The following is a 16,545-nucleotide window of genomic DNA, read 5'->3' on the forward strand; positions in this document are numbered from 1 at the left end:
CAAGTCAAGCCCAAAGCTTGTACAAGGGAGGAAATTATAAAAATCAGAGCAGAAATTAATGCAACAGAGACAAAGAAAACAATACAAAGAATCAATGAATCAAAGAGTTGGTTCTTTCAAAGATTACATAAAATTGACAAATGGGAAGAAAGTGTTCAAATGGGAAGGGAAGAGGGAGAGAGAAAGGAAGGAAGGGACAAGAAAAAAACGGAAAATAAAAGGAAAAAAGGGAAACAAAGCTTTTGTACATAGGGAGGGAAGGGGACATAAGGGGAGGAGGGGAGGGAGGGGGAAGAAAATAAAATTTATTAAATTTTTTTTTAAAAGTATGCACTCTGTAGAAAAGAGAGAAAAAGAATAAAGCGTAATTGATCCTTGAACAAAATCAAGTTAGGAGACCAACCATCACACAGTTACAAATTCAAGGAAAACTTTTAGCCGGGCATGATGGCACATGCCTATAATCCCTCCACTCCAGAGGCTGAGGTAGGAGGATTGCCACAAGTTTCAAGGCCAGCGTGGGCTACATAGCAAGTTCAAATCCAGTCTGACCTACAAAGCGAGACCCAAGGTAAAACACACACACACAAGAAACCAAAAACAAAAACGCCAATCCAAGTATTTTTTGACTCCCCAAAACTTTACTAATAGTCTGCTGTTGACCACAAGTTTTACTGATAAAGCTGATTAACACATAATTTGTGTGTTATATATGGTAGTGAAAAATACATAAGAATTATGAGCTTTGTGACAATATGCAGTTTTTTGCACCTAATTTTAATTTTTATTAACATAATATGTTTACTTATTTATGGGGTATGGCATTATAATTCTACACGTTTACAATGTGTAATGATGAAGTCAGGATAATGAGCATCCCTATCTCAACAGATATGATTTCTTTGTGCTGAGAACTTCCAAATTCCTTCCTGTGTAATTAGTTGACATGTGTAATTAATTGTTCTAGGCTACAGTTATCCTACTAGGCTACAGAACATTAGAACTATGTTTCTTCCAATGTTATTTCAGCATCCATTATCTACTTTCTCTTTCCCTCCACTCTTCCTATCCTCTAGTGAGCTGTACTTCGCTCTCTACCTCTATGTGATCAACATGTGGTATTTGTCTTTCTGTATTTGGCTTATTTCACTTAATATAGTATCTTTCAGTTCCATCTATGTTCCTTCAAATGACAGAACTTCATTATTTTTTTTGACTGAATATTTCATAGGGGTCTACTTTCACTCTTCTGCATTTGTATATCTAGTTTGCCCCAGCACCATTATTGAAGAGAATCTCCTTTCTTCAATGTATGGTCTTGGCATTGCAATATACAATTTACTAGACAAATGAACTGTTCAAGAAGAGATGACATGAACATGGCCTTTTATGTGGACCCTCACAACATTTTAGCTGACTGCATTGCTAACAGGCAATAACCATGAAATTATTACAGTAGGACACTATGTACTGGAAGTTAATCATATGCAATTATGATTTAGTATTATATCCCTCAGGCTGGGGATTTAGGTCAGTGGTTCTGCCACCTGCCTCAAAAGTGCAAGGTTCCGATCGCTGGTACCAAAAAAAAAAAAAAACTTTACATTTCTCTTGACTGTGAATGGCATCATGTTCAGTTTTTGAGTGGATAAATTTTAATAAATTTTAACTTTTTGTAACATACTTGTGTATATGTTATACTAAATGACAAAAAAGATTATTATCTATATATGTTCACATGCATTTGTGACAAATGTTCTTATACTTTTTAAAAAGTTTTCGGATATTTTTAGGCTACAGATTGTTCTTTCAAATTGTTATAAATCTTCCTCTGTGGGGGGCCTTGCCCCCCCGCTAGAACTCTTGAGTGCCTTTTACGGACATATCCGGGCCTGCTGCAAATCTACCCGGCAACAAGGAAGTAGCCCCAGTACCCTCCTCTTGCTCCTCCCCTCTAGCCCTACGGTATATATGTTGTAACAGCTTCTGCAATAAACGAGACTTGATCAGAAACCTGTCTTGTCTCCATCTCTCGTGTCCCCTGTCCCCTCTCATCCTCGCTCCCCCTCTAGGGTCTCCGTTGACTTACCCGCGGGCCGGGACAAGTGGCGCCCAACGTGCGGCCAGAGAACGGGGGATCCAGTGAAGGACGCTGCTCAGGGGCCCTAAGATTAAGATTGAGGAACAAAGAGCACACTCGACACGGGAGAGGCTTGCAATTGACGTGGACCTGCCGTCTTTTTGCACCTCGGTAAGTTGAGCAGCGATTATGGGACAGGGCATTAGTCAGCACGAATTGTTTGTGCAAGGTCTCAAGAAGACATTACAGGCACGAGGGGTAAAGGTTACAGTCAAACAGTTGTTAAGATTTTTTGATTATATTAAAGATCTCTGTCCCTGGTTCCCTGCTGAGGGAACCATTGACGAACAGAGATGGAAAAAGGTGGGGGAAGCTCTCCAGGATTATTATGCCACTTGCGGACCCGGGAAGGTCCCGATTGCGGCGTTCTCATATTGGAATTTGATTAATGATATTATTTCTCATAAAGCGAGGGATCCACTGGTGGCGCAGGCTATACAGGCTGGGGAGGTAGCTCTCCGAGATGGTAAGGGGCTGACACCCGCCAGTGATTCTGACGCAGTCTCCCGGGCCAATATGGCGCCGGGGCCCAGGCCCGTTGAGACCACGACTTCTTTGTCAGACAAAGAAGAGGACTTGATGTCCTTTGACAGTGATGACGATCCCGCCCCCGACGGACATGACGTCCCTTCGGACCAACCCCAAACGGCCACGAACCCTGCCAAGCCCTGTAGGGCAGGGCCTCGCCGAACCCCTGCTTCCTTGCTTTCCGCCACCGACTCTAGGACAGCCCCACCCTCGCGGAAGGTTCCGCCCCTATATCCCTCCCTTCAAGCCTATCGTGGCCCGCCTCCGCCCCCAGATCCGCCCCAAGAGGGCTCCGGGTCGGAGGAGCCCGCGGGGGGAGCATTGTGGGGCGACTCCGGATATCCCCCTCCTTATATCTCTTCAGGCCCCGACACTCCCACTCTGGCATGTCCTGTTGTTGATCCCCAAAAGGAACTCCGGGACAAAATAGAATTTCTAAAAGAACAGATAAGGTTAGAAAAGGAACACCAAGAACTTATTACCCAGCTTGAAGGCTTAAGAACAGGCAAAGCCCATAAAAATGTCCGTAGAGAAGACAAACTTAAGCCACGACCCCCCGTTAGAGGGGCGGCCCCTAGGGTGCCATCCGGGTCGGGAGTATCCCTGAAACTTAAAAATGCGGAAGCCTTTCCCGTAACTAAAACTACTGACGCACAGAGACAGGCGTGAAGACACCACAGTGGTTTTGATTTTAAGGTCATTAAAAAATTTAAAACGGCTGCAGCTCAATATGGGGCCACTGCACCTTACACCATGGCTATTTTAGAATCGGTGGCAGAAAATTGGCTCACCCCAATTGATTGGCAGACTCTGGCCCGCGCCACCCTTACAGGAGGTGATTATTTATTATGGAAATCTAAATATGTTAAAAATTGCCGAGAAACTGCTAGGCGCAATGCTCAGGTGGGGAATGGATGGGTGCTTGACATGCTCCTTGGGGAGGGGGCCTACGCCGCCAACGACCAACAAATACAATTTGATGCGGGGTTATATGCCCAGATTCAGACCGCCGCCACTAGGGCCTGGAAAAAGCTCCCCTCCAAAGGAGACGTGAGTGCCTCCCTCACTAACATTCGGCAGGGCCCAGACAAGCCATTTGCGGACTTTGTCCACCGCCTTCTCACGGCGGCAGGCCGGATTTTTGGGAGCGCGGAGACAGGGACAGATTTTGTTAAACAGCTTGCTTTTGAGAACGCCAATGCCGCCTGTCAGGCCGCTATCCGCCCCTATAAAAAGAAAACTGACCTTTCCGGCTACATTCGCCTTTGTTCTGAGATTGGGGCCGCCTACCAACAGGGCCTTGCCATGGCGGCCGCCATGCAAGGCTTCACAGTCAAACAATTTTTGCAACGCCACGTCGGCAATAAGTGTTTCCGGTGTGGGGCCACCGGCCATTTTCCTAGAGAATGCCCGACCACTAAAATGCAGGGCCCCAATGCTCCGCCCCCCGGGCCCTGCCCCCGATGTAATCGGGGGAGGCATTGGGCGAGTGAGTGCCGATCCAAAACTGATGCCCAGGGCCGACCCCTTCCCCCTCTTAAGGATTCGAATTCGGGAAACGGGAAAGGGGGCCAGCCCCAGGCCCCCAACTCCAAACAAATTTACGGGGCGCTCAATTTTGCTCCAATAAACAGCAATCCATTTCAGACCTCATCAGAGCCACAAAAGGAAGTGCCGGATTGGACCTCAGTGCCACCACCCACACAGTATTGACCCCAGAAATGGGAGTCCAGGCCCTCGCCACAGGAGTCTTTGGACCCTTACCTAGAGAGATTTTTGGCCTCGTAATAGGCCGAAGCAGTAGTACCATAAATGGGCTGTTGGTTTACCCAGGAGTGATAGATAATGACTACTCTGGGGAAATTAAAGTTATGGTTTCTTCTCCCAAAGTTATTAATACCATTCAATCAGGCCAAAGATTTGCTCAATTGCTACTCCTTCCCCTTCTCTCTACCTCTAATAAGGCTCTAAACAACGCCCGAGCCAGCCAGGGATTCGGCTCATCTGATGTTTACTGGTCAGAGATACTTTCAGCACAAAAGCCTCTCGTGACCTTGTGGTTAGATGGGAGACAATTTTCTGGGCTGGTTGACACTGGTGCCGATGTAACTATCATAAAGGGAGAGGATTGGCCTCAGGCATGGCCATTAAAATACACCCTCACCCATCTCGGGGGTATAGGTCAGAGTGAAAATCCTAAACAAAGTGCCAAAGATCTGACCTGGAGAGACCAAGATGGTAATCAGGGCACCATTCAACCTTATATCATTTCAGGGTTACCTATTAATCTATGGGGAAGAGACTTACTATCACAAATGGGGATAATTATTTCCAGCCCCAATGAAATTGTCACTATGCAGATGTTTAAAAATGGGTACATTCCAGGAACGGGACTGGGGAAACACCCTACAAACCTTACTCACCCCATTGAGCCTGTCCCTCGGCCCCCTCGGGCAGGGCTAGGCCATTTTCCATAGGGGCCATTGACACTCCTGCGGCCCATGCTGAAAAGATTACCTGGCTCTCAGATGATCCAGTGTGGGTCGATCAGTGGCCCCTCTCTAAGGAGAAATTGTCAGCAGCTCAACAGTTGGTGCAGGAACAGCTTCATGCTGGCCATATTATTCCTAGCCACTCCCCTTGGAATACTCCCATTTTTGTCATTAAAAAACGGTCGGAAAAATGGAGACTCTTACAAGATCTTAGAGCAGTTAATAAAACCATGGTACTCATGGGAGCTTTACAACCTGGTCTCCCTTCGCCGGTAGCCATTCCCCTTGGGTATTACAAGATTATTATTGATTTAAAGGATTGCTTTTTCACCATTCCCTTACATCCTGCTGATCAAAAACGCTTCGCATTTAGCCTTCCAGCGACCAATTTCTGTACCCCAATGCAGCGCTTTCAGTGGCTGGTTCTGCCCCAAGGCATGGCCAATAGTCCCACCCTGTGCCAGTCATTTGTAGCCGCGGCACTCCAATCCACCCGAGACAATTGGCCTCAAATGTATATTATCCATTACATGGATGATATCCTTGTAGCGGGGCAATTAGGAAGTGAGGTTTTAGCTTGTTATGCTGACCTTCGACGGGCACTTGAATCTCATGGCCTCCAGATTGCCCCTGATAAGGTTCAACTAAAAGACCCTTATAACTACCTTGGATTTCAGATGAAGGGACGTCACATTTCCTCCCAAAAGCTTACCTTGCGGCTGGACGGTCTTAAGACTTTAAATGACTTCCAAAAATTGCTAGGAGACATTAATTGGCTTATGCCCTATTTAAAGCTCACTAAACATGACCTGAAGCCTCTCTATGATACCCTACAAGGTGATAACCACCCTACTTCACCTCGACAGCTCACTGCCGAGGGGCGCAAAGCCATCAGTACAGTGGAACAAGCCATTCAAAATCAAACAATTAATTTTATGGATTATAACTCTCCTTTACAGTATATCATCTGCAAAACCTCCCTCTCTCCCACTGCTGTCTTTTGGCAAACCGCTCCCCTTTTGTGGGTTCATCTCCCAGTTTCCCCTAAGCGGGTCTTTTACCCCTATTATGTTGCAGTTGCAGACCTAGTTATCTTGGGCAGAGACCATGGAAAGATGTACTTTGGAAAAGAACCTGATGTCATTATCCAACCCTACCCTAAGGACCAGGTCGATTGGCTTATACAAACCACCGATTCCTGCCCAATTGCTCTTGCTTCTTATTCAGGGTTATTGGACAACCACTATCCTCCCAGCAAACTTATTGACTTTGCCAACAGACATGACTTCATTTTCCCGAAGATCACTTCTTGCTTTCCTCTGCCAGAGGCTCTACCCGTTTTTACAGACGGTTCTTCCACTGGAATGGCTGCCTATGTGTGGGATGATAACATTGTCCAGTTCCAAACCGCCCACTCTTCGGCCCAGTTAACCGAGCTCCAGGCAGTCATAGCGGTCTTTACCGCATTTCCTGCCCGAGCTTTTAATCTCTTTACTGACAGTACTTATATTGCCCAATCTGTTCCCTTATTAGAAACATGTGGACTGATCAAACTTGCCTCTCAGACTGGTGGTCTTTTCCTCCAATTACAAGATCTAATCAGAAAACGATCCAAATCCTTTTTCATTGGGCACCTTCGCGCCCACTCTAACCTACCCGGCCCACTTGCAGAGGGCAACCGCTTAGCAGACCTAGCCACAAGACCTCAGGCTTTTGCCTATTCAATAAATACTGATGCCCCCAGTCCGATTGACCAAGCACAGAAGGCACACCAATTCCATCATCTTAATGCTCACACGCTTCGCCTTATGTATAAGCTTACTAGAGAACAAGCTAGACAAATTGTTAAGGCCTGCCCTACGTGCACTCTGCACCTTCCTACACCTCATCTGGGAGTTAATCCTCGTGGCTTGATTCCAAATGCCCTATGGCAAATGGACATCACACATTACCCTAAATTTGGAAATCTTAAATATATACATGTCAACATTAATACATATAGTGGATTCATATTTGCCACCCTGCAATCTGGGGAAGCTACTAAACACGTCATTGCTCATCTCCTCACTGCCTTCTCAGTGCTTGGCTGCCCACAACAAATTAAAACAGATAATGGTCCTGGCTATATCAGCTCTGGCTTCTCCAAATTTTACAAACAATTTACAATAACACATATAACGGGAATCCCATATAATCCACAGGGACAAGGCATTATAGAAAGGGCTAATCTCACACTTAAAATTACTTTAGACAAAATAAAAAAGGGGGAATGGTATCCTACTAAGGGGTCTCCTAGAAATCTGATATCACATGCACTATTTATTCTTAACTTCTTAAATTTGGATGCCAAAGGTTTATCTGCAGCCAATCGTTTCTGGCAACCAGAGACGCAACGACAATTTGCCTCGGTGATGTGGAAAGACCCCCTGGACCACTCATGGCACGGGCCGGATCCTGTACTTATCTGGGGCTGAGGATCGGTGTGTATTTACTCCAAGGAAATGAAGTCAGCCAGGTGGCTCCCAGAACGCCTAGTAAAACAAGTTGATAGGTGTGCTGATGATGCCGATGACCTGACGTTGTCCAATCTTAACCAGTTAACAATGGCACCTACAATTACAATCTAATAATCATCAAGAGTATAGTATAATTCAATTTGGCTAGTTATATTTGGGTGCACCCTAATTTTACACACTGTCTTATATGTTTGTCTATTGTCTGTTGTTTGTGTTTGTACAGTTGAGCTCAATATGTTCCTTCCTCTTCAAAGGATATTCGCCTATTGTTAAATTGACTTATAGATAATATTATTAAACTAAAGACATGCTTTTCTTCCCAGGTTGTTAATTGATCAAAGTACCACTGAAATTTATTTTATGAAAGTGACGTGCATTGTTACCCACACGCAACAATCAAATTACAATTAACAGTTATAAAATAAAAAGATATATATTCTTAATTGTTTGTCAAAACGATTATAGATGGGAACTCCCTTTGATGAATATAGAAGTGGCCACCCAGAAAATGATTATTCTGGTCTTAATTCATTAAAGGGACCCCCTAGTAAATTTTATATTATATAATCTTATGGGAGACATATCACAATGAATATTATCTAAATATGTTATAAATTGATTGTATTGGTTGTCCTTGATATTTAAGCACTAAATATGTTGTTACAAAACGTTCATATTGGTTAAGTTCTGAATATGTTATTGTAGCATGTCCACATTGGTTATCTTCAAAAGCTTAATCAGGGTAGCTTAACTCTCTTATTCACAGTCTAGCCTTAAATGAACATTGCTGTTTTTATGCCAACAAATCTGGGATCGTCAGGGGAAAAATTCGCGAACTTCAGGAAGATTTAAACAGATGACGACAAAAATTCACTCAAAATCCCCTCTGGACTGGCCTCAATGGTTTCCTCCCTTATCTCCTCCCTTTGCTGGGACCCTTATTGGGTCTACTCTTGCTCATTTCTTTAGGGCCCGTACTTTATAACAAAATCATGGCCTTTCTTAGAGCCCAGATAGAGGCAATAAAAACAGCGCCCATACAGGTCTACTATAATAGATTGGCAATGGCTGACCAGGACGAATGTCGGACCATCGATTAGGTCCTTGCCGTGGCGAAGTGTTCTCGCCCCACCTGGTGAGTGGGCTGGCAAGCCAATGACGGGCAACTGAGCAAGCGTGCCATGCAATGAGAGAGCCCTCGTGTGCCGCCTAAGACAGGTGCCAGAGCCTTGATTCTCTGGTTAACCGATGACGGGTAAGGTGCACGGTAGAGACACGTGTGTTGCTCTGACCCAAGACAGGCTCAGCCCCCGCAGGCTTGGCTCTCCTGACGCCTTTCTAAAATTATAATTTTAAAGGGAGGACCTGTGGGGGGCCTTGCCCCCCCGCTAGAACTCTTGAGTGCCTTTTACGGACATATCCGGGCCTGCTGCAAATCTACCCGGCAACAAGGAAGTAGCCCCAGTACCCTCCTCTTGCTCCTCCCCTCTAGCCCTACGGTATATATGTTGTAACAGCTTCTGCAATAAACGAGACTTGATCAGAAACCTGTCTTGTCTCCATCTCTCGTGTCCCCTGTCCCCTCTCATCCTCGCTCCCCCTCTAGGGTCTCCGTTGACTTACCCGCGGGCCGGGACATTCCTCTCTCCCAAAAAATCTTTGTATATATAGATCCTTGGAGTTCAAACCTGTGTTGTTCAAGGATCAACTGTACAATGAACAAGAAAAATATGGGAAACTATTAAGTGTACCAATATATACCTAACAAGAATACAAGGAGGGAAATGAATAGGAAAAAAATTCAAATATACAATGGCTAGAAATTCCCTAAATTTGATTAAAAAAAATTGTATAGCACAAAAGCTCAATAACGTTCAAGTAGGTTAGAGGCAGAGAGTTACCTCCAAACATATCACAGTAAAACGGTGAAGGACACAAACTAAGAGAAAATCATGGGAGTTGAAAGAGAAATATAACTTGTCATATACAAAAGAACTCAAGAGTAATAGCTAACTTATGATCAGAAATAGTAAAAGCCAGAGAAGGTAGTGTGATAACAGATTTAAAATGCTGAAAAAGAACCAGGCATGGTGGTATGGAAGCAGGACTTTAAAAAGAAGGAAAAACAAGTTTCTCCAACATAAGTAACTCCTCTTTAGTCTTCCCTCTCCTTGTGGCTGCTGTTCTTTGTCCTGTCAACTTTGTTCCTATAAGTAACAGTTTCACAACATCCTGTTTTTATAAGAGCCTGTTTCTCTTCACCCGACCAGGGCCACCAAGATGGGCTAGGTTGCAAATTATCAGTGTTTGAACAACTAACTGCCTTTGGTTCTGCTTCCATAAACTTGCTTGTCTGCCCACAAATTCTGCATCGTTAGGTAGAGCAAGCTCCCTGTGACCACATGTATAAAACTAGAGCCCTTCCTTTGTGCTGGGCTCACTCAGCCTTTGGATTTGAATCTGCTGAGCCGTTGTGCACCTAAATAAATCCTTCTCTTTCATGCACTGGTCTCTCTGAGCTCTTAAATTCTGCAACAGAACACATCCGTATAATCTTAACTGCTTTTGAGGCCAAGGTGAGAAGACCACTCTATCTCAATCAATGAACCAATATGTTTTAAAGTTCTGAAAAAGCCTGGCCTGGGTAACTTTGTTGACTTAGTAAGACCCTGTCTCAAAATGAAATTTTTAAAAAGTGGTGAAGAAAAAAAGCTGTCAATTAAGAATCTTTTTATCAAGCAAAACTTTTTAAAAAATGAAGTGAAAACAGACATTCCCAAATGAAAAAAAAAGCTGAGTTAATTTACTGCTATAAGACCTGGTAGTCTTACAAGAAACAGCAACAGAAATTCTTCAAGTCAAAAGCAACTGACCCCAGAGGGTAATCCCAATCTAAATGAGAGGAAAAACAAAGAGTAGAGATAATGGTAATTACTGTTTATAATTATAAAACATATTATAATCACATCCTCATTCTACTTTCTTGAATTATTTAAAAAGCAGTTTTATTATACATATATAACTGCATTGTTGGGTCTCTAACATAAAGAAATCCAGTATATTTGGCAACAGCATAAAGAAGGCACGTGGGAGCAAGTTGTATTGGAGGAAAAAGATAACACTAGATAGGAATTCGAATCCATAAAAGCAAATGCAGAGAACCAGAAATGACAAATAAGGTAATACAACATACTATAAATGCAAACTTATACTCTTTTCTTGCTTCAGCTTTACATGACATAAAATTATATAAAGTAATATAACAATATATCACTGATTTTCTACTACATACATAATATTTATAACAATAACACTAACAGAAAGTGAGACTATAGTACTCAAAGGGAAGAGGGAAGAACAATGTGGGAGTAATGTTTCTGTTAGTGGAATCAGGTTAGTGTAAATCTGTAGTTGATTGTGATGCAAACACTAAGAAAAGTACTTTCAAAAACAGTGAAAACCTTCATTCAAGGGATCAAAATGTGACACTACAAAATATTCACTTAATACAAGAGAGAGCAGTAAAAAAAAGGAACAAAAGAATAGCATGACATATACAGAGAAAAGTAAAATGCACAGGTAAACCCAACTAGGTCAAGAATATTAAATGTGAACAGACTGAATAATCTAATCAAAAGTTTGAGATTGTTAAATGAAAAAGATAAACTATATACATCTACAGAAGACGTATTTTAGTGCCAAAGACACAGCTAGACCAAAAGAAAAAGGATGGGAAATGAAGTGCTCGCTTCAGCAGCACATATACTAACAAAAAAAGGATGGGAAATGACACATAAACCATCCTAAGAATTACATTGGACTTCTCTTCAGAAAGCACACAGGTAAGAAGGGTCCAGTAAAATATTAACTCCTACAGTATTTTCTTTGGATTAGAAAGCCATATTTAACCAGATACGTTGTTGGCCCAGGTGTTCAGAAAGAGAATCAATTTTTTTTTTTTTTTGGTACCGGGGATCGAACTCAGGGCCTTGCACTTGTGAAGCAGGCGACAGAACCACTGAGCTAAATCCCTGGCCCCAAGGGAATCAATTTTTAAAAATTACAGAAGATGGGCCGGGGATTTAGCTCAGTGGTTTCGCGGCCTGCTATGCAAGTACGAAGACCCGAGGTTCGATCCCCGGTACCAAAAAAAAAATAAAAATTGCTGAAGAACCAGGCATGGTGGTGCACACTTGTACTCCCAGCTACTCAGGCAGCCGACTACAGCTTCAAGGCCAGCCTGGGCAGCTTAGCAAGACCCGGTCTCGTAATTTTTAAGAAGGGCTGGGGATATAGTTTAGCACTTATACTTCCTACCCTTAGTAGGAAACTATAGGGGAAACTGTAGTAGGAAGGGGAAAAAAGAAAAAAAGAGAGGTTAAAATAGATCTCCAAATTTGAGTATACATAATAATCACTTGAGGACTGCAGGAATTCATCCCCCAGTATTTGATTAAGCAAGTCTGGTTTAGGTTTGGAATCTCCATTTTGTTTTTATTTCTTCTGACAAACAGTTTAAGTAATCTAAATGGTTTGTGAACATAATAGTCCCTTGAATCCCTGAAAGGTTCAGGGATCTCGGTAACAATGAGTCTTTATAGGGTCCAGGTTCCATAATAGAAATGCTAATCAGTACATGTATGTTTAGACTAACATTGGCCCTCATGATCCTACTAATAAAAAATAACTTAGGTCAGAATTCCTTCCAACTCATAGGCTGCTGATCATCAAGACATTAAACAAGCCTCATCTTATCCAGCACTGAGAAACAAGAGATGACAGGGATGATCTCAGGAACTGTGAGATAATACATTTCTCTTGTTTAAAGCACCAATCTTGTAGTAGTTTGTTACAACAGTAGTAAGAAACTAAGACATATGCTAATAAATTATTGGCCTAAATAGAAAAAAGACTTTTCTTACCTATATCCATTGGTCGCTTTGTATTGAAACTATCTGCGCTGCCTTGGTGTCCACCTAAAGGCGCCTTTATTTGTTGATCTGATAATTTTCCAGTACTGACAGATCTAAAAAGATCAGTGAAGTTAATAACAGAAAAGTACACTTTTTAAGACTAGAGGAGTTAACAGGAAGTCAGAGAACAAGGACAAAAAATACATGCCAAACAATTCAGAGTACAGATAAACTTCCATAACCAAAATAAAAGACAGAAATAGAATATTCAAGTTCAGGAAGAATTCTGTATTTACACACTTACAGGATGTATTTATGGTTTTCAGACATTCTAAATGTATACAGTATATGTTAATAATCACATGGCATTGGGCTGGGGATGTAGCTCAGCGGCGCCACACCTGCCTGGCAAGTGCAAGGTCCTGAGTTAGATCCCTGATTAAAAAAAAGAAAGAAAGAAAAAAAAGGAAAAGAAAATAATCACACGGCATAAACCAGTTACTGAATAATATGGTCTGGTTGTTTTTATAACAGAAATACATTTACTTTGCTATTACAGTTTTCATGTTGAAGGCTAGAAAGGAAACAGTCTTTTACCGGCCAAACACTGCCTTGTTCTGCTGCTCAGATGGATGCCTCTCACTTCCTTGTACTAAGAAGCAATGGGAACATTCCCGTGGGTCATTCCCATCTTTGGACTGCCCTTCAGCAGGCCCATGGTGTGTGACCAAGGCTAACAGGTTGGAAGACGCTTGTGTTTTAGGGATTTTGAAAGGAGCTGTGGTCTAAAAAAGCATATGGAAGCTAGTTAAATATCTCGCATGAAGTGTTCTGAATTGGCAGGCAGTATACAGCATGCTACTCAGGAATACAGGCATTGGAATTAGGTCAGACCTGGATTCCAATATTGGCTCTACTAAGATAAATTATCATTATTTGCAGATGACCTGATTCTCTACATAGAAGACCCCAAAAGCTCAACCAAAAAACTGCTAGATTTAATAACCAAATTTAGTAGCATAGCTGACTACAAAGTCAACACTCAAAAGTCAAAAGCATTTATGTACACAAATAATAAACTCACTGAAAGAGAAATTAAGGAAAGACCACCTTTCACAATAGCATTGAAAAAAAATGAAATACCTAGGAATCAATCGAACAAAGGAAATAAAGGACTGATACATAGAAAATTACAGCACTCTGAAAAAGGATATCCAGGATATCAGAAGATGGAAAGATAGCCTCTTCTCTTGGATAGGAAGAACCAACACAGTGAAAATGGCCACACTCCCAAAATTGTTATACAGATTTAATGCAATCCCAATCAAAATTCCAACAGCGTATCTCATAAAAACATCATACTACAATGATATATGCATACCATGTTTACAGCGACAGTTTGTAAGAGCTAAATCTTGGAAACAACCCAAATGACTATCAACTGATGAATGGATAAAAAAGATGTGTTTTTATACAAGAGTACTACTCAGACATAAAAAAAAACTTGAGACTATATCAAGTGAAATAAATCATACATATACACATAAATATCGCATTGTCTCTCTGGTGTGAGAAACTGAAAGGACCAACATGTATAACAAATAATATGAAAGAGGAAGAAACTGTTGAAAGGGAAAGGGGGGAAAGGAAAAAGGACAATGGGAGAAAAAAGCCAAGGGAAAAAAAATGCAAACAAACCTTTTGTAAATAAGGGGGGAGAGGAGGCTGAAGGGAGGAAAGGGGATTGGGAGAAAAAGAGAAATCAAGATATATCATGTAGGAAGCTCAGCCGGTCCCAGCACCCAGAAGGAAGCTCCCCACTGCCATCCCAGGCTCCTAGGGCAGTGAAGCTCAGCTGGACCCAGCACCCAGAAGGAAGCTCCCCCACCGCCATCCCAGGCTCCTAGGGCATTGAAGCTCAGCCGGTCCCAGCACCCAGAAGGAAGCTCCCCCACCGCCATCCCAGGCTCCTAGGGCAGTGAAGCTCAGCCGGTCCCAGCACCCGGAAGGAAGCTCCCGTGATGCCATCCCAAGCTCCTAGGGCAGAGGTGAGTCACGTGGGTGCCAGAAGGTGCACCCCCCCCATGGAAATGAGAAGACACATAAACAAGCCTCAAAAAACAGACTTCCAGATCACCTACAGCAACCCCAAAGAAAAATGAGATGGAAAACTCTGATACTTAACCACCTGGACTCTCTGAACTGGCAACAAAAGAGGATCTGGGAAAAATGAAATCAGAAATAATTACTCAAATAACAGCAAAGATTTTGCTCATGGTGCAAGACATGATTAATAAATCTAGAGAGGACACAGACAAAAAAAGTAGAGGATCTGAGGAACATGATGGAATCCCAGCATAGGAAACAAATGGAATCCATAAAACAGATACAAACAGATTTCCAAGAGATTAAAAACTCCATCGAAAGTCTGCATGGCAGAATGAACCAATGTGAGGATAGAATTTCACATATAGAAGATAAGACTGGAATTAGTGAGGAGGAAAACAAAAATTGCTTTGAAATTGTAAGGGAACATGAGAAATCAATCCAGCAGCTGCTGAACGATGCAAAGAAGAATAACATAAGACTGACTGGAGTCAATGAAGAAAGAGGAGAGAGTGCAGATGACATAAAAAACCTCTTCACAGAAGTGATGGCAGAAAACTTCCCAAGGAGGGGAAAAGAACTTGACATACAGATAAGTGAGGCATGTAGGACTCCAGCTAGCCTTAAGAAAAAAAAAAATCTACACACAGGCATATAATAGGATTCCAAAAATCCAACAGAAGAATACAATTCTACAAGCAGTGAGAGAAAAGAAACAAATCACATACAAAGGAAAGCCCATCAGAATCACAGCAGACTTCTCAAAGCAAACCCTCAAGGCAAGAAGAGCCTGGAGTGATGTATTTCAAGCCCTAGAGGAAAACAGCCTCCAACGCAGACTGATGTACCCTGCAAAACTATCTTTCAAAATTGATGGAGAAATAAGATACTTTCATAACAAAGAGCACCTCAGGAACTTCATGAATAACAAACCAGCACTCCAAAAAATTTTAGGCAATACCCTAGAGGAAAAGACAACGAGGATCACAACCCCAGGAAACCCAGCAGAATGAATCCATTGGGCATGACAAATTAAACGCAAAGGGGGAGAATCCAACACAAAGAAAAAGTCATGACAAGGCTTTTAAAACTTTTGACTTCATCTCCCTAATGAGTGTGTAATTCAATCTTATTACTGTACTGATTAGTATTTTTCTGATTCTAGAACTGCACACCATTCCTTGTGCTATACTGGCTATTTATCATCTTCTTATGTCTACATTTTAATTGGGCTATTAATGAGCTCTAAGAATTCTTTATATATTCTGCTCACAGGTTATATGCATTGTAAATATGGTCTGTTTAAAGACTACTTTTCATTTCAATGATGTCATTTAAAGTTCTAAATTTTGATGGAATCTCATTTATTGATTTTTTTCTTTTATACATCATGTTTTTTGTATCCTAGGTAGTTCTTGCCTACCCTGAATTCATAAATATTTTCCCTTATAATTTCTTCTTAAAGTTTTATACTTTTAGGCTTTCTTATTTAGGTCCATAGATCCCTTCAAGTTATTTTCATGTATGGAAAAAAAGGGTTGAGGTTAATTTTTTATATATGGATACCAGGTGTTCTAGTGCCGTTTGCTGAAGACACTGTCTCTTCCTTGGCTCTTGAATCAAGTTTATATTCTATAAAATGCTAATGTTAAATAATCTTTCAAAACTCAGTGGGCCATATATGTGTGGCTCTATTTCTAGATTCTGTTTTATTCAAATGATCTTTATGTCTTTCCTTACACCAACACTGCCTTGATTACTGTAGCTTTAGAAGTCTTAAAATTAGGTGCTAAACATCTTCCAACAGTGTTGTTTTTGTTTTTGGCTTTTCTGGGTCCTTTGTACTCCTA

The 16,545-nt window shown here is 41.9% G+C and overlaps 1 protein-coding gene across 1 annotated transcript in view; it reads right to left on the reverse strand.

Moving 5' to 3' along the window:
* Positions 1-16,545, reverse strand: part of Ulk2 (unc-51 like autophagy activating kinase 2) — a 41,849-nt gene that overhangs the window by 14,135 nt on the left and 11,169 nt on the right. Inside the window, 2 exon segments of the mRNA XM_087203917.1 lie at positions 12,599-12,702; positions 13,187-13,374. Coding sequence (XP_087060043.1) covers positions 12,599-12,702; positions 13,187-13,374 — 292 coding nt within the window.

The sequence above is a fragment of the Heterocephalus glaber genome, unplaced genomic scaffold, assembly GCF_053883595.1.
Source record: "Heterocephalus glaber isolate CG9 unplaced genomic scaffold, H.glaber_assembly_v1.0 deba00001813, whole genome shotgun sequence".
Lineage (NCBI taxonomy): Eukaryota > Metazoa > Chordata > Mammalia > Rodentia > Bathyergidae > Heterocephalus > Heterocephalus glaber.